General features: G+C 41.3%; 1 protein-coding gene across 1 annotated transcript in view; it reads left to right on the forward strand.

Annotated features, from left to right (window-relative positions):
- The window catches only part of LOC143327831 (AT-rich interactive domain-containing protein 5B-like), a 73,865-nt gene that overhangs the window by 12,425 nt on the left and 36,942 nt on the right, over positions 1 to 24,498 (forward strand). The window contains exon 4 of the mRNA XM_076742366.1: positions 19,680 to 19,910. Coding sequence (XP_076598481.1) covers positions 19,680 to 19,910 — 231 coding nt within the window. The remainder of the gene's footprint in view (positions 1 to 19,679; positions 19,911 to 24,498) is intronic.

The following is a 24,498-nucleotide window of genomic DNA, read 5'->3' on the forward strand; positions in this document are numbered from 1 at the left end:
CAGGGCACCAGAGACACACACACACACACACACACACACACACACTTTGACACACACATAGATGGACACACGCATGCTACACACCGACAATCAGTGGTGTGCACTCACTTATCCATTTGTTTGTTTGTTCACTCCATCTTTGGCGTGTGTCAGTTGTTGACGGTCTTAACAATATGAGAGGGGCAGAGAGTTTGGGAGCGAGTGAGAGAGATCACTTATTCATCAAGGCAAAAGCATGTTACTCCGAGCAAGGGTTTGCATAGAAATATGAAATATGCCACTGCAATGCTGCTCACTACCACAATGAAATATTCATGCCACAGCAGCAGCAGATCAGATGTAAAAGTGCCCTTAAAGCGTCCTGTAGCTGAATGTCTGTAATTCTGTGTAATATGTTGGCTCAGTGACTAGACTGACGTTTTTTTTTTTTTTATGATAAAGATACTCTCTCTTTTCTGGATTGTATTTATAAACAGAATAGCCTGAGGTGGCTGCTGGCTGTATTACTTGAATGATGTATTTGCTGATTGTTATTCTCAGGCTGATCTGTAACTATGTCAGAGGAATTGGATTGTTCCCCATAACAGGATACTGCAGCAATACCACAAGCTGCACAGAAAACCATTGTGAGCTAAAGAGCAATAAAGTGTGCCATTGTTATCGAGGGAAACTGCTATTTTTTTTTTCTTTTTTCTTTTTTTTTTTTTTTCCAAGTGCATATCCTAACTTTTCCTGGCATGCTGCCATTGTGAATTAAGTGCACTGTTATGGATTTGTGTCTCACAGGCAGCACATGAAAAATACTACAAGACAAATGTGTTTTAAATAAAGTACAATAACAATTGTATTGTTCCTGATCCACATTACATGGAGCATTATGGTTTGGAGAACAAAGCTCTGTTCTGTCCTCAGAAATGCATAAAGAGTGAAACCAAAGACGCCTGCACCAACTAATTAATTAGTGAAACAAGTGACCTTTGCTGCTGTCCTGCAGCATCGACAGCTGTGACTCTGAAACCTGTGATGCAGAGAGATGATTGGTATCATCATTTAAACTCCAGATTTAGCCGGGCTTTGAAATGCAGGGTTTTACAAGAGCGGCTGACCTGGCAGAAGAGCCCCTCGAGAGTGGTGGAACTTTCTCAGAAACCTTTCAAACTAAAAGGACAAATGATTTAATTTGTACAGCTATTGAAACAACAGGCAGTGTTCTGCTCTCGCCCTGAGTTAGACCAAAAGATTGATATCACTCTCATGTCTGTATAGTAAATATGATGCTACTGCCAGAAGCCGGTTAGCTTCGGAAACAGGGGAAACAGCTGGCTTGGCTCTGTCCAACGGAAACAAAACCCACCTACCATCAAATCGAAAGCTCGCTAATTAACATGTTATATCCTGTTTGTAATTTGGTGGGCTACTTCTTGGCTGTGCACAGGAACATCTTCCTCTTGTTATCACAGAGCCTGGCTATCTGTTTCCACCCATTTCCACTCTTTGTACCAAGCTAAGCTAACTGGCGCTAGCTTCATATTTACTGTACAAACATGACCGTGGTATGGATATTCTTATCTAAATCTCTGCAAAACAGCAAAAAATGTTGATTTTCTTCCTCTATATTTCCAAGGATCTTGTGATCTTGTGAGGACATTTAATTATATTAAACATACTGAATAAAAAACCATTTAATTGAGTTACAGTTTCCCACACAGTGTATTCCAAGCCAAGAGGACAGCGGTAACATACTGTCCTCTTTGTGTTTCACAGTCCTTACATAATCTGTAATGCAATTCACTTAATCAGGTAATGCAAACTTTCCACTCAGTTTATCTTGTATTGAAGTGAGCATTAGAACTTCTTTTTACAGTTCAATCCACCGGGGATGGCTTGCCAGGGAAGTTTACATTCTGCCCCTCTATCTCTCCCCAGAGAACTGGCCTGATTCTTTTTTTTTTTCATTGCTGCCTGCTGAAATTGGTTTCTGGTCGTATACTAGGAGGCCGAGCTGTATCTGCTGATACAGTTTGTTGGCTTGTGCTGGGAGAAACACAGAGTTGTAGAAGGAAGATGATAAAAAATGTAAAAGATCCCCTCCCCTTACAAAATAGCTCAATAGGTTTACTGTCTTGTTCTTCTTCAGTTCAAGCCTTCGGTGCAGAAGCCAGCGAGCTGATTGTGAGTTGAGATGTTGTGGAGGATTATGCAATGTCATAGCCCGTGACTCCTGCATTCAGAGAGTATAGATGGTGTTCCTGACTCCTGGCCTCACCTTTAGTATCATCTGTAGCTGGTTCATCCCTCAGCGCTGCGAGGATCAGGGCTCTGAAAAAATATCCCCACAGAAAAAAGAAACCATGCAGGTGGAAAAAAAAAATGCAGTGTGTTGCAAAAATAGCCACCTCTCCCCTTGATTTTGTTAATATAATTTGTGCTGCAGCACCCAACATTACAAAAACAATATTTATGGTTTTATTGTTGTTGTTATCGCTGACAAATATTTAAGATACTGAGTGCCTCCTGTAGTGCTGCATATTCAATTCTTTGACCCAACAAATGTACACAGTGAATCACACGAGTCGAGGCAGCATAATTTGAGCATTTTCATGGATTATTCCGTTAGCGATGGTAATGAAGGTCAGTTGTTATTATTATTCAAGGATAGAAAATGCCCATCATGCATCTGTTTACTGTATGAAAAGCTACAAATATGCGTGAGTGTTTTCCATCCTGTATCTCCATCAATGGCCACAGTAAAGTTTGGCATGAATGAAAATGCACTTTGTTGGGAGTTGTATGTATAAAAAGAGAAAGATTATGGATTTTCCTATAACTCATATTAACTGACCTTCATGACTGTGCACGCTGTGTATTTTAAGTTAAGTACATTACATTGCATACATTTGGCAGGCACTTTTGTCCAGAGCGACTTCTATTTATTTCCATATGCATGCGTCAGGAGCAGTTATGGGTTCAGTGTCTTGCTCAAGGACACATGAATGTTTGGACAGAAGGAGCCAGAGATGAAACCACCAACCCCACGATAAATGGCTGACCTTCTCTACCAACTGAGCTGTAAAATTGCTTTAAAATATTTTTTTCTCAGCTCGATTTGCTTTTGTGATCTGCATTGTGGGACAATAGTGCACATTGCCAGCACGCTCAGAAATCAAGTTTTTACTGACCCTTTTTGAATGTATTTAATCATTTTTCCAGTGTGAACACACTTTACACTGAGAACCGGCTTAGAATTAGCGTGTCGTCTGGAAATGGGACACACTAATTCGTCACTTTATGCGATCAGAGCTAAACGCGCATTGATTGAGCTGGAAGGTGCAGAAGGCCAGGGAGACTCAGACAGATATCACTGTATTTCAACATTCTTTACAGCCTCCCCGCTCCGGCATAGCACCACTGTATTTCCCTCCGATGCAACATCTGATCTGTATGCCAGGCCTGGCACATACACCCGAGCTGATATCCCGACAATATTTCAGTCGGAACATTTCAATTTGATGTAGAGGGTAGATTCTGTCCCTTTTCAGAGACTGTTCAGAGCGTCTCAGAATGCTTATACGGGTAGGAACTGGTGATAAGGAAACAGACAGATGCTGTCTTCTCATGGTTGATTTGTCTTGGTGACAATACAGAACAATATTTGGGACTTTGACTCACTATCACACATGAAAATGTTTTATGTTTCGACTAGAACGTGGGAAGGAGTAAGCGGTTTCTTGGAAAAGATAAACAGAGCGTGTCGTGGTGTTACGAGAGTAATGGCATGTTGTGACTCTGACAGAGAAAGAATGCTTCTGTAAGACACACCACACTGTACTCCTCCATTCAGAATATGTGGCAGATTGTATCGTTTGCACTTGTTTGCTTTCCGCCCCTCAAACATATTTGCTTCCCCTTCTGCTTTTTCCGCAGAACTAATTCTACAAACTGTCCAAAATCCCTTTTGAAGTAATTTAATGGAGTGTTTGTATTGATTATGTGCTTCTCTCACCCCCCCTCCCTTCCCTCTCCCTCTCTCCCTCCTGCTCTGGTATGTTTTTTTTTCTTCCCTTTTTGGTGGTGTTGGGTGAGGGGGTGGGTGAGTTTATGGCAGTATCTTCTTCATTATGCTCAGACCTGTAGGAGAGAGAATCACAAGCTGTTTTTCCTCACCGATGTGCTCATATCATTAATTCACTTCTGACTGGCCGGAAGCCAAAGAATTCTAAATCTGTAAGCAGTAAATTGTGTGCCGGGGTGGAAAAATCTATTAGATGTTTGAGCATGCCTCGAATTTGAATGGGAGAAAGAGAGAGAAAGACACACTGTGCGAGAAAGAGAGAGAGAGACCACCCAACACCCGAGCCATATCCTGTTATGGCTCACACCGTAATCAAATTCAGCTTCTTTGGATAGCTATATTCATTAATAATTTGTGTTATTTTATTTCTGGAATGTCACATAATGTGTTTTCCGACTTGGGCGGGGGGGTGGGGGCTGACGGCTGGTGCATGGTTTAACAATGAGAATGGCCTCAGAGGAAATGAAGAGCTCGGTCTCTCCATTACAACAGTTGTGTCTCTCTTCTCTCCATTAGTCAGGTCTGGAACAACAGAGATGCTATTGATGTGACCTCTGCCAGGCATCTTAAATAGACGGAAAGGGAGCAAGGTTGTCTCTGAGACACATTTCCTGATAGATTTGTTTCAGATGAAATTATTATTTGTCATGATTTGTTATGAAAGGGCTTAAAAATCACATGGATCAGGAGGTTTTTATGCGCGATTTGTGTTGATTGAAGAACATTTGCTTTCTTTTCTTAAACAAATTGCCTGCCAGTTCCAGTTACACTCTGACTCACACTTAAGTGTTACCCAACCAGCAGCCTTTCTGGAGAGATTTCTATATCCGTCTTTGTCAAAATGATGCTCATTTCAAGTATTACAGCAGCATTAATATTTCAGGGCAGAACTGCCTTTTGCACATGTCTCTCTGATTTGCTTATTTCTTCCTGACAGTTTCACATTCTGCCTTCAGACAGATAAGATATGGATGATTCTGTGCTGCTCAGTAGGCTTTCTAGACATCACAGATTGTACAATTAATAACTTTGCATATTTCATGAGCAGCAGTCCATCTGCTTTATGAATGCATGTGAAACTGTCCTCTTCTGGATGCCCTGTTGTGCCTATCAAAAGAACTTAGGTTCAAAGGAGCCTCAAGAAGAACACGTATCGTGAAAAGAATGTGAACAGTGGTGGATCGCGCATATTTGAGGCACTTTTTTGTGTTTCTTAATTATATACTTCATACCTCTGCTTCACTGCAGTTCTGAAGGAAATATTGCAAGTTTTATTTACTTCACAGATGAAGACATGACATACAAACATATGAGTTTATCGAACGTGATGCATTTTTACATATTAAGTAGGAATTGTAGGAGGAAAATAAGGAGTAGTAAAATTGTTAAAATTAGCTCAGTGTCAACCAGCTACAGCAATAAAATGACACTTGTACATTAATGCATCAGTGATAATGACCCAATAATCTAAGTGTGTACTCACAGGAGCAGTTTTTCTGCGTTATGAGTACTGAGAAGGCTTGTGAGTACTTTTAATTGTGATACTTTAAAAGTGCATTCTGCTAATAAACACTCACTGCACACTTTCCCTGAAGTGACACTTCCAAAGATCCAGTTCAGTCTCTTGGAACTCAATTTTTTCACGCTTTATGGTTACGTGATTAAACGGGACTGAACTGTGTACGTGGATAATAATAACTCCAATACTGCAGTACGAGATTGTGCGTGAACACATGATCCCTCGCGTTAAATACCCTTTTAATTCTACCTTAGCTTTGCAGTGTTGGAAAAACACTTTCAGTCAGACCTGAGCCAAGGTAAAAATAACTCTCGCCGCTGATTGCAGATCAGCTTCTCAACATCCACTTAATATCTGCCATAATCTGTAAGGCAGAAGTGATGCAAGAGGGTCACAGAGCCAGGCTGCAGGATATATAGACTGTAGTACACAGTGTGGAAGATAGACTTCCAGCCTTGAAGGAATAACATAGTGTTCATTTCACAGCAGAGAGGTAATGCATTTTACCCACATTGAAAGGTAATTGCAATGGGGGCTTTGATAGATTCCAGACCTTTGGTGAGAGCAGTGTGTGTGTGTGTGTGTGTGTGTGTGTGTGCGCGCGTGCACATGTGTGTGCTGCATTCTCACACATACTTGCTTGGGTACATAACTGCTCTTAATGCTTTTATTAAGCCAAAGAAACACAAATGACGTAATTTGTATTTGTAAAACATCTCAGTGCAGATGGTGTAATGTATTTTGGTTTCTTTGATATATTGACTGCCAGAGGAGCTGGAAGGAGCGCCTTGGCTGCAAACAATAGATCATTGATGCCTCTCTGTCCTCTTTCTCAACCTGTCAGTCCATTTCCTTGTTATGTACTGGCCTGAGGAGCACTTGGCAAAATGAGAGGCATTCAGCCAGCCTTGTTTTTCCCCGTGATTTTCCCCTCAGCCATAACTCAGGGAAAGCTGTTGTTTCATTCGATGTGTCAGAGGATAATATCTAAAGTTAACAACAGCCCAGCCACAGAATCTCTATGTTCCAGTGTAGTAAGTGAAACTTTAATTCATTGAATGTGAGAAAGAACAGCTGAGTGGTTGCAGGGCTCCGCGGAGATAAAGCTGGATAAATATGCAGTAAACTAACCTGATATTTCAGTACTTGGCTTTCATGAGGAGCAATTCCAGGATTCAGATTCCAGGAATGTTTTTGACCATTTATCGCTTCTGTCTCATGTATTACAAACACACACATGTTGCCAGTCGTCACTATGACTTCTTAGACGAAAGGAGCCGAATCATTTCTGTGATTCATGTTGTCGTCTCCGCTCACTGCGTTATTATACAGTATACAAAATACATAACAGTTCACGGACGGTTTCAAATAAACAGAGAGCAGCACATAAAAATATCTCCCTCTGTCATTTTCAACTCATATTGGACTTGTTTCATTGCGAGCGGTTGTAAAACCCACAGCAATATTACAGAGAGGAATAAAAAGCAGTTTTTGGCTTGAGTGACCAGTGAACATAAACTTGTTATCGGAGCAAGTAGATATTCTCCATTGAAGTTCTTATCTTTCCTGTGCAATGTGTGACAAGCAGCTACAAACACTGTATTGTATGTGCTGCATTACTCTGATTGCAGCTCTGTTGGTAAAGCGGAGGCTTGCCACATCACAGGTTGTGTTCTGTAATCTGGAATGAATGAGTTTAAAGCCAAACTCGAAACAGAAATTACCTGCTTGTTTAGCCAGACACTGTGTATGTCACATGAATAACCCAGCAGTCTTGTGAAAACAGTTTGTGCAGGAGCGAGCTGGGGAGCTTCAAACGGGGATCATTAGGGCTTGTGGAGAGAAAACAATTGTTAGCGGTTGTTATTTTCTTTTTTCTTTTTTTTTTTTGTGGTGCTCTTAGAATGTGTAATCACGACTAATTGCACACCAAAATATGCAAGAGAAAATCCTACAGTTTGCATTTCTGGGATTTGCTTTTGTATCTTCAATACGCTTGATACCAATGTCAGCACATAAACAAGAAATCTGAACAGATGGCACTGGTTTTTAATGACATATTGCTATCTGTAAAGTCTCCCTCTAAGCCACAGACTAAAACGTCTCCCCTCGGGGAGCGCACCGCTCTAGTTGTTATCATCCGCTGCTAATGTCACTCTTTTCTTTGCCACATTGTCAAGTCCTCCAGCTAAATAAATGCGATGTAAATTGAGTATTGTGCTGGATGTAATTATTGAAAAGGGTTCCAGTTGGCTTAACTCAACGGGCTGTTTATTTAAAGCCTTCCTCCTCCGTACAGATCTGATGATAGAGAGAGAGAGAGAGAGACAGGGAGAAAGAGAGGTTCTTATATAATGACAGGAATTCACAATAGAGCCATTTTGAATGACAACCCCCCCAAACATCTCCAACAAATACACTCCCCCTCCCTTTCTCATTATAGTTTTACCATTGGCAAACATGCCTGTCCCAAATAGCCTCTAGTATAATTCTTTTTCCCCCTCCTGCTCTTTTTTTTCCCGCTTCATTCTTATACTGAAAACATATTAAATCATGTTTCCTTTTACACAGTGTACGCCCAGAGAAATAAGTCTGAGTTGATAATGAGGGGCCCTTCTTTGAGGAAATACACACGGCAACTTTGATCTAGAATGGCATGTAATTCCTTGCCTGACCCAATTCCCAATCTCCTGATAAGATGTTTTTTTTTTTTCCCCTCTCTTCCTTCTTTGCTCTAACCTTCCCGCAGAACTCACTCAAATGGGAACTTGCTGTCCCATTAAAGATACATTTAAAGCCAAACATGTCATCCATTTCATTCTGCAGGAGGGAGGGTATGTGAGGCTGGAAACGCTGTCTGCTTCGGGCTGAGCCGAGGAAACTCTGCGTATCCCTCTTTCTCTCTGTCGGTGACAACCTCCGAGATCTCTGATCACAGCTGCTCAATTGAGTTTGTGTCGGACAGGGCTGCGTGACAAATGAGAGTGGCCGTCATAGTAGATAGAGTATCATCACCTGGGTGTAAAAGCTTTTAGGCTCGTTTGAGGAGAGGCAAAGAGACATGGAGAGGGGCTCCACTTGTTTGTGCAGTGGAAAGGCAGCTGTATTTCTGCAACCAAAGATAGTTGATTAAATTTGCTCCCAGTGGTATTTGCACATTTCGGGTTCTTGCAGAGCAGCTTGTTTTTGCCCTCTGAATTGACTGCGCCATAAGTGGATTGACCCTCAAAACCCAGCAGTAGTCTTTCATTAGTCAGGATGCAGCCTGGGACCAGACAGCGAACAGTGTTTAGGGCCAATCCATCACTACACTAAAGGGGACCAACATGGCACAAACTTGTCTTCCTCATCTGAAGCGACAACGTGGCCTTCGACCTTGCAGTAATCACGGTTTCAACTTTTCTTCCTCGTCAGTCTGATAATTCTGAGGGGCCAAAGCGACATATAATTTCCAAAAAAAAAAAGGGCCCTTTGGAGCTTTGTGAAAGCTCATTTGTTACGAGGCCCCTGTTGTTTTTTGATAGTCAAAAGAGCCAATTTGGGTTTTTGACAAGGAGCCCCTCTGAATAATTCCTTCATGTATTACAGGACCTATTAAATGCAAACTTTTCAATCTGGCAATCAATAAGGCAGGCAGCTTTCCCTGGCCCCGTGCCAGACACATTAGGGCTGCGAGCGATGGTTGCTAGGGAGCTGAGCCTGCTCAGGGGAAAGAATGTTTAATGTAATAGAATCACATAAATCAACTGGAGGAAAGTGCTCGTGTTGTTTCTTCTCTTCTCCTCTCTTCTCTTCTCTTCTCTGTTTAACTGAAAACATTTAATATGGGTGTGTGTTTTTGAAAATGTGGTACACCCCCCCCCCCCCCCGTCAACCGCAAGAACATCTGGGATGGAATTAAGCTGAGGGAAGTTGAATTTTCTCTGTGTTTATATGTGTGTGTACTGATCTTATGAGTGTTACGACCAGTGTGTGTTTGTGTGTGTGTGTGTGTGTGTGTGTGTGTGTGTGTTTGCACGCTTGTTTTTGTATGCATAGCTGTGTGTCCTCAATCCTTGTGCACACTTGAATAAATTGAGGTGAAAATTATATAAATGTTTCTTCTTTTTTTTTTTTTTTTTCCTTCTTTGTCACAGGCCACTGCCCCACCCTGCTGAAATGAATGAGGCACTTTAGTGCTTTACTATAATTAAGAACAGGAGCCAGCATGCATGGAGGGCTCTCTTTCTCTCTCTTTCTATGTATCACTCTCTCTGTGTGTTACTCTACCTCTCTCAGCCCTCTGTATAGTTTCAATAGAACATTTCCTCTGGGTGTTAGTGGCCTTTTGTGGGAATATGATTATCTTAGAAGAATTAGCGCGCAGACACGGCCTGTGAGTGTAAAAGCCTGATATCTCTTAAAGTCATGCTCCACCCATTGCATCTGATAAGATGTTCTTTTTATTGTCAGGTGTTGCTGATGTGATGAGCTTGATTTACCATGACAGAAACTTCTCAAACCAGTCCTCCAGTTAAAGCCACTTCTCGGCGTTCCATTTTTAGATATGTCGTTGAAATGAATGTTTGGAGCATACTGAGTTTAAAAATGAGCCGCAAAGAAGCGAAAAGTGCTGCTGAGTAGTTTCTATGGATGCTTGACACAGTCTCTTTAACCATCACGAGCTGCAGCGGTGTTATCGTTACAAAATCCCGTTGTTTGAATGAACGATGCAATTAAAGGTTTTTGTTGAAACCATTAGGCCAAATTGATCTTTTAGGCAGCGGAACGGTCTAATGTTATCACTTCAAAAAGTTCATACGTCAAATATGCCAACAAACAGTTTTAATTGTAATGTGCGCTCCTCTTTTAGCTCTGTTTTTGGTCTTCACCAAATGCTGAGAAAAAATATGGCTGTTTAGCTGCTAAATGCTCCACTATGTTCAACAGATGGTCTGTGGCTGCCTCTGTCTGCCATTTGGTGCTGAGCAGGTAGCATACGGTGGGTTTTTAGAGCTTTTCCGCTGACAACTGCGCCTCACCCCTGCTGAAAATGTTCCACATTGCGCATAGCCATTTGATACAATGTCAAAATATTAATTAGTGCAGATTGATCATCCATTTGATCTTTTAATATGTGACACATTGCATGCTTTTGCCATATCATGATACATCAATAAAGGAAAACTGCCTCTTAAGGAGATAAGACTTTATTGATGCCCGGGGGGAAATACACAGAAAGAATAATAATAATATCATGACATTGATGTCATCCATATCACCTGGTGCCATTTGATCGTCAAAAGATGTAGTTTAGGTGGAGTAAAACGCTGAAGGCTGAACATGTGTTGTGTACATTGTGTGCGTTTGTGTGCGAGAGCGCAGATTGCGGCTGATATGATGAGCAGAGGAAAGACGAGTCATTGTCTGACTGATGTGATGTTGATGACGGACGGCCACTGAGTCATTTGCAAACACAGTATGTTATCAATGCAGATCCATTAAATAAATGTTAAATATTATTCCAGTTCTGCTCCCTTTGAACGAAGCGAGCTGAGTGTTAGTGACACGCTGGGTGATGATCGCTTTGCTTTGTTTTACTCCAATACAGTGATTTATTGATGCCACATCCCCCGCATAATTAATGTGATTTTGTTTACAGTGGAGACTAGCTTGTAATTAGCAAAATGTTCTTGCACATTTTGTTTTATCTGCGACAGTGTAGTCATTCACAGATTGGACAAGCGATGAATCATGCAAATGAATGGATTCCATTGTTTCATGCAATTCTCCCTTCATAGGAAACACAAGGTTGCCACAAGTGAAAATGTGACACGCCCCCCCCCCCCCTCCCCACGCATCATTTCCATTTGGTGTCATTGACAGATGCTGTTCCCTCTTTATTTGGTTAGGTTTCAATAACATGAAACCAATAGCCAGATCGGGCGCCTGCTGCTGCTTATATGGCCCCCTCTCAGTGTCATGTCCCCTCATTGAGAAGTGAGAGAAAGAGAGAGAAGGCGGATGAATCAGAGATGTGTTATATATTATGAGAAGAGGCTAAATGGAAACAGGGCAACCTCGCAGATCAATACAGAGCAGAGAGCAGAGAGCCTGCAGGATGGAGTGAGAATACCAAACAAAAAGCTTCTCCTCTCCACTCTTTCTCTCTCCTCTCTCCCCCTCTCCTTCACTATTACCTCCTGCCTATTTTTTAAAGCTTTTAGACTTGTTTTGGTGTTAAAAAAAGCAACCCCCCCCACCCCCCCACCCCCCAGTCAAATATGAAAGTGACATTATTGGCTATGGCTTACATGCCTTGCCATTTCTCGCCAACCCCACAAAAGCAGCAGGGGGATCCAGTAAATTCCTTGGCCGAGCAGATAATGTGGAAATGTTGACAACAGCAAATTTGAGCCGAGTGAGTGATTTAAGGACTACAGCGGGTGACAGAGAGCATGTGAGTAATGGTTTTCAGCTTTTTCCTGCTCGTCTGTGACAAGAGAAATGAGCACACTTGCCTGAGAGATCTTGTCAGAGCTTGTGGGCAGTTTGAATATTTTTAAGCTTGGTTGAATGTAAATGACACAGTTTACATGAGTCACATTTGGGTTTTAATTAGCCAGCGCAGATCTGCTTTTAACTGTCAGCAGCCCTCATATTACGACTCGTTTTATTCCCAGCTTCCACAGCCGCTACAGAAATCCTCCAATAAAAAGCTCTCAGAGATGCAGCAGTAGATCACCCTTTTTATTTTCCTGGTTTGAAATTCAATGATATCAATGATGTTTCATCTAACGTTGCAATAGCTATTCATCCAGTGGAGCAGCTGCTTCAACCACAACTAATGAGTTTCATGTCGTATGCGGCATTTCAGAGATTTTGATTACGACAAGTAATTTATCATGCTTGTTGTGGGAGAGAAGCAGAAATTTTTCCTTTGGTGTAATTGCAGAAAATATTCTTTAATTCTTTCTGGTATAATGCAGTGTCAGAGCTTGTTCCCATCATATTTATTTCTACTCCTGTTTCTCTCATATACTGTGGGGCTGCAGTGCACTACAGTCTCCTCTTTTCCCTTTTTACTAAGCGTTTTTCCTCAAAGGAAGAGCTGGTCCGCTGGAATATTTCCCCCCACAAGGTTCAAATCCATCCTGTGTAGTTAAATATAATTTTGTCATATTTATGAACCAAATATAGTGCACATATATTACCGCATGTTGCTTTTACTGTGCTGGAGTAGAGTGAGATCTGTATTTTACTGTGCGGAGTGTCTCATGACAGCTACTGTAGCTAATGACTTTACCAGTCTGCTGTGGGCTGCTGTAGTGTCGCTTACAGTGTACTGTGATACACTAATGCAATATTTGTTTTTTTTTTTATAGACTGTGTTGCTGCTTTTACCTGTTTTAGTGCATTAACTAGGAATCTGCTGTGAATCTCTCCTAAACATGCTCCTCCAGACATTTAGCCAGCTCAAACTAGAAACAGGATGAGGTTGACTAAATATGATAAAAGCAGGGGGGAGAATAATAGAAATATGGCAGAAAAAAACGAGCACTATCAGAATGAAAGCAGAGGAAAAAGCGTCTGAAACGTGTTGGTGGAGCAACATTTTTCAAGATGGCAGACTCCAGCAGCGCCAACACACCTTTCTTTTTGAGTCATCAGGTTATATTGAGTCAATTGTTCTGTTTTTTCATTCGTCGAACCATTGTTTCATCAACTTCATGAAACCTCAAAGAGTAAAAGTCTTTGGCCTGTTTTGTCTGACCAAAATGCAAAGACATTGAAGAAAAGCAGCAAATCCCCACATTTGAAGCTGGAAACAGGTGTTTACTCATTAAGTCACTTCAGCAATTAATCATCAAAAACTAGTTTTTTTCCGCACTAGTTTCATTTCACATCAGGGCAGCAAGAAAATCAAAATGATCTTATCAAGACGTTGAAGCTGCTGAAATGCTTTTGTCTGAGTTGAAATATGATGATGTGTTCAGGGCAAACCCAACGTCCGAGATGTCCAAGAAAGAAAAGTCAGCTGCTAAATGGGGAGTGATTTTGAGCGGGACACAGGCAGGAAGCAGACACAGATGTTGCAAAATGGATGATATGAATTTCATCATGTTTTGCATTAAAAACTTGCTGTTTGGCAGACGACTCTCAAATTTCCCTGTTTCCTCAAACATCAAAGAAGGAATTTCACTCGTTTTCTGTGATGGATTATCAAATGTATTATTAGCAACTTTAAAGTCTCTGCAAATTGATTTTCATACTGTTCCGAATAGAAAACAGTGGCTGCCTGGAAGCCAGGAAATCAATGCAATCAAATGTAGCTGTAAGAAAAAGTGCAGCTCAGAAAAAGAAGTCTTTTTTCTGCCGTACAGTTGTTTTATTTCACATCTTTAAATCAATAAGTATAAAATAAAAGCTCTACACTGTAACTACTCCTTTTTCACTGTTTGCGCCTGATCTCTGCTTGTAAAGTTTTTGATTAAAAAGAGGTGCTGGGAGAATAATATTGCTGAGTGACAGATGTTTGTATGCTTTTGTCGTCAGAAAATCAACAGATAGAGCTTTCTTTGAGTTCAGTTTCATATTTCGTATGTGTGGCATCTGTCTTACCCCTTGTGTCATTACTCATAACAAAGCACAATCCTACAAAGCCACACCAGTAACAAACTATATTGATTCACTATAGAGTTTATTTAATGCCACCTTTGGTCAAAACATTGAAACACTGCTGTGTTTCTATGAATAAAGACAGGAAGTGTTGCCGTGTCGAACTTCTCTGTGACTGATGTAATTTATATGATGTCTGAGGCCACAGATGAGTTCAGCAGACCATCCATTTTATATAATTGTCTTCCAGGCGTCAGGGGGTGGATGGCTCAAACCTTAAGTTGAAACTTTCATTTTAATCATTGGTCCTGACCCCATTGCACAAGCAGTTCAATAATTTCTTGACTCTGGCTGCACTCATGTAACACTCGTGTCTGAAAATGGAACCATTTGATTCCTGTTTGCATTTCAGCTTGCATATTACAAAACTGGTTCAGTCGCGCTTCTTTAATCTCGGGAATGTTAGTAAGATCAGCCCCGTCCTGTCATCTCGAGACGCAGTGAAACTCGTGCATGCCTTTGTCACATCCCAGTTACATTATTGTAATGCACTTCTTACTTGGGTAACCCAGTCAACCCCGGAGTGTCTGCAGCTTTAACAAAGTTCTGCTGTCACACTCCTGAATAAGACTAGCTGTATAATATCACTCCTGATTTTGCTTCTTTCAACCAACCATCAGCACATTTTTTCAAAATTGCTTTAATCTCTTTTTAGGCCTTGCATGGCAGAGCTCCAGTCGACACTGTTTTTGTTGTAGGCGCCCTCCAATACCCGGTATTATCACTACTACGGCTACTCTAACAACAACAACAATTATGAAAGTTACACATAGGAGCAGTGAAAACAAACCACAGCAAAACTGATCAAGGTGTTTTAGCTGGCTTTCTGACTAAGTGCAATCAAATGGAGAACAAGCTTTTCTATTTATGGCTCCCAAACTATGCACAAGTTTAGGATACAGCGTGTCAGTGCTTTGAAAACTCGCCTGTATAGAACAGATTCTTCGTCGTTTGTATTGTGTTGCTCTGATTATTTTATATTTCTGTATCTATTCCTATTTTCTTCTTCTTGTATTGCTTTTTGTAAACTATTGTTTTGGGGATAAAAGACAAGTGCAGCGCTAATAAGGGGCTACTCCAGCAATTTAGCATAGCACTTTTACAAATTTGGGGGACTCACAAGAGACAGGTTAAAAAAAAGAACAGTGAAACGGTTGAAATATTCAGTCTTATATGAACTAAACTCCATAATGTAATGTGATAGTATCTTTCATTAACGCTCTCTTGGCTTGTGAACCCCCCTCTCTTTTATGCTGCATGCCCCCCAGTTTGTACCACATGTTTCCTGTTATAAATCTGCTCTGTGCAAGCCCAACATGAGATCCTGATGATGTCATAGTGATGTCACTGGGGTTATTCTTTTTGAAAAGCTCCTCCAGAGTCACAGAAGACATTGTCCAAGTGTTTTCACAGGCTGAGTACTAAAATTAGCCTGCGCTCCTTTAAGTGGAATACATTTTTACAGAGTGCGAGATGTGTAGTGCTAAATATGACACTTCACTATCAGTGTTCTTTATCAGTTTACTGTATCGTGTTGTTTTAGAGTTTATTGAGTGCTGCACTGACTGAGTGGTTATAATGTCCTGTAGAGCAGTTATGACCCTGACACTATTGTAGTTTATGAGGTCAGGAGCTTTACAGCATGTTCTGAAAATAATCTCCCACGCCACAGCTGTTTGATCAACACGCTGTGCTAGCACCAGGAGAGGACTGACAGACAGAAAGAGAAAACAGAAGAGAGATCCAGAGAGAGAGAAACAAATTGCATAATGTTCTCACATAATGTCTTCCAGCTCTCCAGTGATGCAGCCATAGCCCCAACCAATTAGAAAGCTTACGCAAAGATAAGGACGTCCTTTATTTTGAAAGGTCGGGCTGTAAGAACAAAAGGAATTTTTAAAGTGTACATGCACTCGATGTACATTACACGCACTAACACACACACACACCGACATGCATACTTTACAACGCCATTGTACAGTTATTAATGCCCTGCGGCTCTCTCTCCAAATTGAATCTAATCAAGTGAAATGCTGTGAGGGTCCTCGGGAGAAAGAGCAGGTCTGACGGTGACCGCTTACAATAAAATCCCTGACATTTGGAAACAAAGCCCGCTCTACCTCTGAGCTGTAATTGCACACGACAACTGCTGCAATCTTTGAATGTGTGTGTCTGCAGAGCGATATGCATGTATGCAGGAGGATGTGTGTTTATACATCTGTGGGCTCTGTGGCAACTATCTCTGCACAGGCTCTGTGTGTGTGTTTGTGTGTGTGTGTGTGTGTGTGTGTGTGCGCTGGTTGAATGGTTTTAATAATTTCTTTTGAAGTGGTTGTCATATTGGAGTACAGTGGAACTAATTACGCTGATTGTCGGGAATGCAGCTGCTGTAAATATGTTATGAATGGTGTCCTTCCTGCCCAGCTCTGCTGAAAAATTTGGTGATGCTATCAGCCTCCAGCTTGATAAAATAACACCAAAAAGGAGGAAAATGCATTTTTAAATAGACCTGTTAAAACTGCCTGTTTTGTGTTTAGGAAGGTGAAAAGCACGCTAGTTAGCCGTCCCTGAAATATTAACTTACCAGCAGAAATTCCCCATGAATGTCATGTCCAAGGGCTTTGTAAAAGCAGGCAGGACATTGAATAATTCATGTAAAAATGTGCTTCATCAACTGTTGAACCGTGTAGTCGGCTTTGTAACTAGAAAAATATTAGCACTCCGCTTTGAAACAACACTCTGCTGAGAGCAAGTGAGTCCACAGAATGTGACATTGACTGAAGGAACAATGCACAGCCGTAATTTGTCTCTGTGTTCTGATTTGGCCAATTTCAAGTCATTGTGCAGTGCTGTGCTGTATCGTATTACCTCTGCTGAGGTCATGTGTCATTTTATTATCACATTATCACCACAGTCGAAGATGAGAAACAACAGATTCTCAGGTAATACCCATCGGAGCCATGGAGACGCCGTAATTGATCATTTTGTATTTTTCCAGTATTATCAGATGCCAGAAATCCAGTGGTTCCAGCTTCTCGAATGTCCATATTTATCCAGGTGTTCTGAGTCTTGTGTGATATTAAACTGAATAGTTTTGTGTTTTGGACTGCTGGTCTGACAGAACACGACATTTCAATATGTCTGCTTGAAATCGTGTTTGTTATGGACCTGTTTTACATTTTCCTGATATTTTCTGAAACACAATGAACCAGTTATGAAAATAATTGACAGACGAATAGATGATACTGATAATCACAAGCTGCAGGCCTGTATTTTAATATGTAACACCCCTATTTGCCCTTGATATTACATGCTACGTCAGGTCATAACGTGTCATCTCAGTGCTTCAGTTAATTTCCTCTCAGTGTTTATGGTGGGCAGGATCCAGACCTGTTTTATGGCGAGAGCGTTAAACATTGTAGGCAGGCAAGGCTAATCAGCTGAACATAGATGTTCCACAGGATCCAAAATCCTCAAGGAAAGTCTCCTATAACTCCTCTGTAACAGTTTAACATGTAATTGAGCACGATCATATTCCTGTTTTGTGAGTGGCAGGAGATGTGTGGCGTTATAAATAAGCAGGCCTTAATAAAAAGTGTAATTTTAATCAGTAACCTGGAGCCTTGACAGCTAAAGCTCTGTTATTCGCACATCCACATATAGAAGATACAGTAATGTACTATAAGAGGAGGTTTTTACAGGAGCTAAATAAAGAGGCTGCATTCAATATAGTGCAGTGTATAGTCTGCTGGTTCAGCGTGTGTGTACTATAAGTGTGTGTGTGTGTGTGTGTGTGTGTGTGTCATATTATGCAGGGGAAAATGTCATGATGAGATACTGTTAATAAATACAAAGAAAGTTCCAGAGTACTTAGTGTATTGTGCCAAGTCCCGTATGACTTTATCTTATTTTTTTTAATTATGTCAACACAAGCAAACATTAGCATGATAACACACTGATTTGGTGAGCACAGAGAGGGCGGTCGCTGGGTGGAGCGCTGCACTGCTGTACCTAAGTAGACGTAGCTGTCGTTAATTTTGTTCTTACGTGGTGTTATATTAACAGCTTGGCTTGTCTATCAGCGGAGCCGCCCGGGTTTTATGGCAGTTTATTGTGTCGCCTCAGTCTGTACTTCCTGTCCAGAGGTTTTCCAAACAACGGAAGAGATTTCTCGGCCAGTGAGTTGTCACAGGTGATGAGGTATTAGCCAGACTTCGCACTGTTTGTGGAATATTAATTACGGCTGGAGACAACACACCCAACGTGATGGTAAAGTCTGCCTGGAATGGAAGGTTTAACTACTTCCTGAGTAAAACAGCGAGCTTTGTTATCGACCAACTGTGGCGGATTACCACTGTCAAACTCCATCTTAAAGCATGATGGGGGACTGTAATGTGCACTCTCACAGTTTGCAGTTAAGTGTTTGCTTTTCCTCATGAATTATTAGATATTTGATTTTTCCAGCAGGCATAAATAGATTCATGCTTTTAGACGGCTGTAGGGTAACAAGGCCAGCTGTCAGGAAGACGTCCCTGCTAGCCAGGCCACGAATGGCCGCGCACAGATACATATATGCAAACACCCATTCACACCCATCTTGTCTTAATTGATTTTCCGCCTTCAGCTTGCTTGTTAAAAAAACCTTGTCAGTCAAAGCTGCGAATATCTGGAGCTGCACTCGACATTCACTCTTGTCACCCCGACAGCAATTTCAAACATGCAGTACAACATAATGTATTTGCAGAGAACACATGACAGGGTGCCGTGTCAGTTTGGTCAAATGTGTTATCACTAGAAGGAAAGGGTTTGAAACTTTTATGAATACTATTTAAAGGTCACAATGAAACAGGAACGAGAACATGTTGCTTCCTTAATGTGATGCATTTCCTGAAACACACACAGATATAATTGGGGAGGGATTTCAGATAGCGAGTGTGTACGTTGTATGTGAGAGACAGAACTCCTTGGCACTGGACCAATTAGCATTAGAGCAAAGATTTGTTGCTTTCCAGGACTTACTGAAGTTATTTTGGGGTGATTTCTCAAAATAATTTTCTCAAAGTGCATGAAAAGTTTCTGTGTTGATCACATGTTTACCTTGTTTCAGGATCAGTTTTAAGTCCAAGTCTCAAATATTACTAACAACTTTGCAATTTAAGGCCAACAGTAAAGAGTAAAAGGACCACATTCACAGCACACTGGCAGCAGATGTGCCAGAATATAACAGTAGCCAAAGAATGATCTATGAGAGAGAATAAAGTTGCAAAACCTGCAGAGGAATGGAAGAGCGAATGTGTCCTGTAAAATCTTACAGGACAAATCTTACAGGGACACTTCAAAAACAAAGCGCTCTCTGTTTCCTGATGTCAGCTTGAACTGTAATCTCTGTGGACCTTCTGACTTTGTGTCTGTGTTTTGTGTGTTTTTCAGGCCAGGAAGAGGATGGGAGGAAGGTTTTGGTCCTCAGTTACCCCCAGTATTGCCGCTACCGCTCAGTCTTGGCGCGGCTCAGGGAGCAGCCCTCCTCTCTGCTCATAGACCACACAGTGCTGGCGCTGGGCGGCATCGCCGCGTTGGGCGGGGGCACGAGGATCCTGTACTGCCGGGACACCTTCGAACACCCCACCCTGCTGCAGAACGAGAGCATCTGCGACGAGTTTGGTGAGTGTGGCAGCTGGAGGTTTGATTGTAGCCTTTAGATAAGTTATCATATTAGCTCATCTGAAATGCCAAGAGCCATTACAATGGCAGTTTATGGACTTTGGAGTGTTGCACAATGCCCCATGAAACATCAGACTCCTCGTGTCCTGAGCTCTGAATGTAATCATGCTCTTAAAACTACCTCTCACAGTACGGTTCATCTCAAACTTTCAATTATGTCATTTTGGTTGCCCTGACCATTTGTTCAAGTCTGCTTTTAGTGGAAAATGGACAGTGTTTGCACTTTCTGGGCCAAGCTATTTAGTTCTTTTGTGTGAAATCCCAGTAAATGTACTTGAGTCCATTTAAAATTTTCATTTGTGCAAGGGCTGCTTATCAAAATGAAGACCATTAAAGAGCGAAGAAAAGGGAGCTATTGCATCATATGGGTTCCAAAGTCAAATACAGTTGCTGTCCTGCGACAAACACGTATCTTCACAACAACAGCATTTCAGGTGCTAAGAGAAACAGCCCTGTCTATAACTTTCTGACAGTGCATTTTACAGATAATCCAAAGTTTTTAAAGGGCAAGTGATTTTCCATATCAAAGTCTGTTTACAGGTCTGTAGGTGTATGAAGGCTTCTATGGCTGCACAAAGTCAGTGTTGTCACTTGAGTGAGCGTCAGTTGGGGCTGAATAGTATACGAATCGGGAGGTGTGGGGTTAGAAAGAAGTGAGGCTAACGGCTCAAGGCTACATTAGCTGCTACTAGCATAACACACCTGAATAGTGGAGTTGCTTTGTGGGTAATATAGGCTGCAGGTTTTGACGTGGAAGAAGACCATGTGGAATAAAAATCTGTGGTTCTGCTGCATCAGTTTCCAAATCACCAAACGTGGAGATACATGGTTTCCACTGGACAGCTTGAAACAGCCCAAAACTCAGGAGGCTTTTGTATTAGCTGTCTGTTGGCTGGGCTTTGAATCAAATAAAAATAAAAAAGACACAGAGAAAAGAGTTAGACAGAAACTGGTTCATTAGGAGGAAGCCGCTGCTGCGTTTTCCTCAGCTGTAATTTGGATTTTTTTATCTGTTTATCTATTTATTTATTTGAGATCATTAGTTTCTGTGCTGTGGTCTCATTTCACTCTTCACTCCTTTTGTTTCTGTTCTAACTCTTTTGTCCTTTTTGACCTTTCATTACCCAAATGAATTAAAGCCATCTAAGCTGAACATGCCTTTGATCAATGCGCTTTTAGTTCAGTTAATTAAGACTGAAAGACTGAGATTAAAATTCAATACAACACAATTGACCATCATTTGCTTTTCAACATGCTTTCAATGTGTTTTTCATTTAGCCTCAGTCCCTTTGTCCCCAGATGGATCATTCTGTTTACGCACACAAGTGACCGCCATTCAAACACCCTCACCAGTCACACCTATGAAAAGCATTCTGTGGTTCCAGTGAGGAATTTTGAAGTGCTGGAACATGTCTATTTGCCATTCGCTGTGCTTTCCCTGCCGCTCATGAATCCACACATTTTATTAACCCCGAGCTGGGCTAAAACAAAGGAATAATGTGATTCATCTCTCTTTATATTTCCTCTGCTCGGTAGCACAGTGGAGCTCAGCGGGCTCTTGTGCAGCATCAATTTGACATTCACAGTAACGGCTCCTCTGGTCAAAAGTCATTGTTTTTCTTTTCCTGTAAATTTGCCAGTAGGTAATTGCATTTTAAGAGAGCGGCAGAGGTGAGACCAGAAGGGAAAACGGTTTTAGGCATAGGAAAATAAGTTATGAATAGTAACGCTAACATCCTGTGGCTGCTGTTGCTCATTCACTTGGCTCAATAATGCCATTCCTCTGTGAGCCACATTTAAGCTAAAGGTTTATTTTCAGAGCCTAAGGGAGCTCTACTTTTTTTTTTTTTTTTTTTTTTTTTTTTACTAAGGCAACCAGATTTCTAATGTTATTCACATGAAAGTTTACTAGGTTTGAAGCAGGTTTTTATTTCTGCTTGAATTGCTGCTAGGAGACTTGTTTGTGATTTGTTTCAAAACAGCAGAGCCAAGTAATTTCCATCACTCTGCCAAGTGAACTGAGGTCTCAAGGGCGTCTTACTTATAGGCACAAACACACACATGAATGTTTGCACATATGCACTTAGAAACATACACAACTGCTGAGCAAAGTTCTCCTGCCATTAACAGGCTCCATATCAAAAAGCAGCTATAAACGCCATATTAAATCCACCTTTATTAGGATAAATACCAGCACTGTGGACACGTAAGAAATAATACTGTGCAGCTGTGAAATATTAAAAACTTAAAAACTGATCAGGGGAACAATTTCAGGACTTTCTTCTGTGCTTCTCTCAATGCTAATTCTGACCTTTCGGAGTCAGCCAAATCTGCTGTGGCAGCTTTAATAGCTGTCCGTCTTGTCTAGGCTAATTCATGAAAGTGTGTCAGGCTACCTCAGGGGGTAGAGAAGACGAGAGGCCTCGGAAAAAAAAAAAGGAAGAAAAAAGTGCTATTGTAGATTTTCACCAAGCCTGTTGGTACAGTATTGTGTGAAATGTAGCCATCAGATGAAAGCTGGTGGTGAAATCCAGTCTATTCTTGGTAGCCTGGTTATGGTGTCAGCACAGCAGTACTGTAGGTGTTTGTACAGCATATTAACATAAGTTTTATGCTATCAGCAGCATATGTTCTTTTTTATTTCATGTCCAGTGTACTCTCATTCTGATTTATCTGTATTTTCTTTTTAGAGGCCAGTCTCCTGTGTGCATAATAACTTTAATACCTTCAGTATTTGCTCTGATTTTGCTCGATGATGTAAGGTCGTCCCGCGTGTGACAATGACAGAATATTTTCCCAACTACATACATACATATTCACGTTTGCTCGTCCACGTCGTGCTCCTGAGCCGGCTCGAGCAAATCTGCCGTCGCTTCAGTTACCAGATCTTTAGTCCTGTGATCCATATTTATGTTCAGCGTCGCCTGTCACCCCTGCCGCTGCTTTCCTCGCGGGGAATGACACAGTTTTTGTTTAAAATTATCATGCATTCTCTGCCAGAGTGGATTGATTATACCCATGCTACTTTGTGTCCCCAATTTAATTTCTTTCCAGGAGGAATGTAGTAAAAGCATTGCACAATGGTAGAAAAGGCAGACGTGGCTGGTGCACAACACATTCTCTGCGAACAGCGACACACTGAAAGGAAAACTAAGAATGAAGACGCTCTGACATACCATACTGTACTATAATCATATCAGCATTACTGAGGCTTGTCAGCTGTGAGAACCAGCCAGAAATAGTTTGAGTGGGCCAGGCCTTTGCAGCGCTGAATGACAGATGACAAGGTTCAAGGTTTTGTTATTAGTTGTCATGGTTCTGTGGAGCATTACTCACATTCATCTGGCTTGGATACCGTACGTGTGACAAAGCAATAACACAAACATTTGTAAGCTCAACCTCGAGGTGCTGCATATGATGTATTTAAACAAGATGTACATCGCGGAGCTGCAGAACATCTTGACAGCCCCTCGTTTGGGCGTCCGTTCAGAAAAATATTATGACCAACATTTTTCTCATTTTCTGCGATTCTGAAGTTATGCTCCCAAACTGCTGACCTTCCTCTCCCCGGCATTCAGAAATCGCACACTCCTCCTGTGCACATAGCTTAAATCAACACTATTTTGAAAGTTAGTGAGGAAATCACATTTCAGGCAGTTGAGAGGAGTCGCCCCCCCCCCCCCCCCCCCCCTCTTTCTCATTTGTCCTATATTCCCCAGGTCTCTTTCCTTGGCACAGAAACTATATATTTCATGCTCAGCTCAGTGTGTTTTGTTTGAAACATCTCTCACTCAGTGCTGGTTTGATTTTTATTAAAAAGAAACATTTTCAGTGCAATCCTTTGAAATCCTTTTTCGTAATCCTCCGGGGTGGGAGGAGTATAAAAAAAAAACTATTTATTGCTTCAGTATATTAACATTGTCCAGATGCGCTGATCATAAACAGAATTTTGCAGTCTATTTTAGTAATGTGGTGCGTGTGTGCTAGTTTTGTACATCTGTGTCTGAAAGTGGTCGAGCTGCGTCTGTATTTATGAGGATGTTTCTGCACGTCTGAGTTAGTTGCATGTGTACTTGACAGAAAAAAGATTTCCTGTCTTCTCGCTGAAACTGATACTGAAATATAGTGTCCTGGAGAAGGAGAGACGTAGAAAAGAAAAATTTGGGAAGCGGCAAGCATGCAAAAATCTTGAACCTGTACTTTGAGATAATATCTCTGAAAACATTCAGTGCTGCTCGCCTGATTGGGTTGGGTCACCAGATGAACATACAGTGTGATGTCATTGTTTCCACAACTTGAACCGCTTTCTCGCTCCCTCTTTAAACATGAAATCAGATTAGATGAAATATGCATACGCCAATATCGTCCCATGACAGCCCCGTCTGTTAATGTAATAGGCAAACTGCTTGCTAAGCTCATGTTTTCCCATCTCCTCTGCAGATTTGTGTTAACCACCAGGCCATGAATTTTTCATCGTCCATATGTCATGGTATACAGAGGCCATAGAGGAGAAATTTTGAGGAGAAAA

Source organism: Chaetodon auriga, chromosome 11 (genome assembly GCF_051107435.1).
Source record: "Chaetodon auriga isolate fChaAug3 chromosome 11, fChaAug3.hap1, whole genome shotgun sequence".
Classification (NCBI taxonomy): Eukaryota; Metazoa; Chordata; class Actinopteri; order Chaetodontiformes; family Chaetodontidae; genus Chaetodon; species Chaetodon auriga.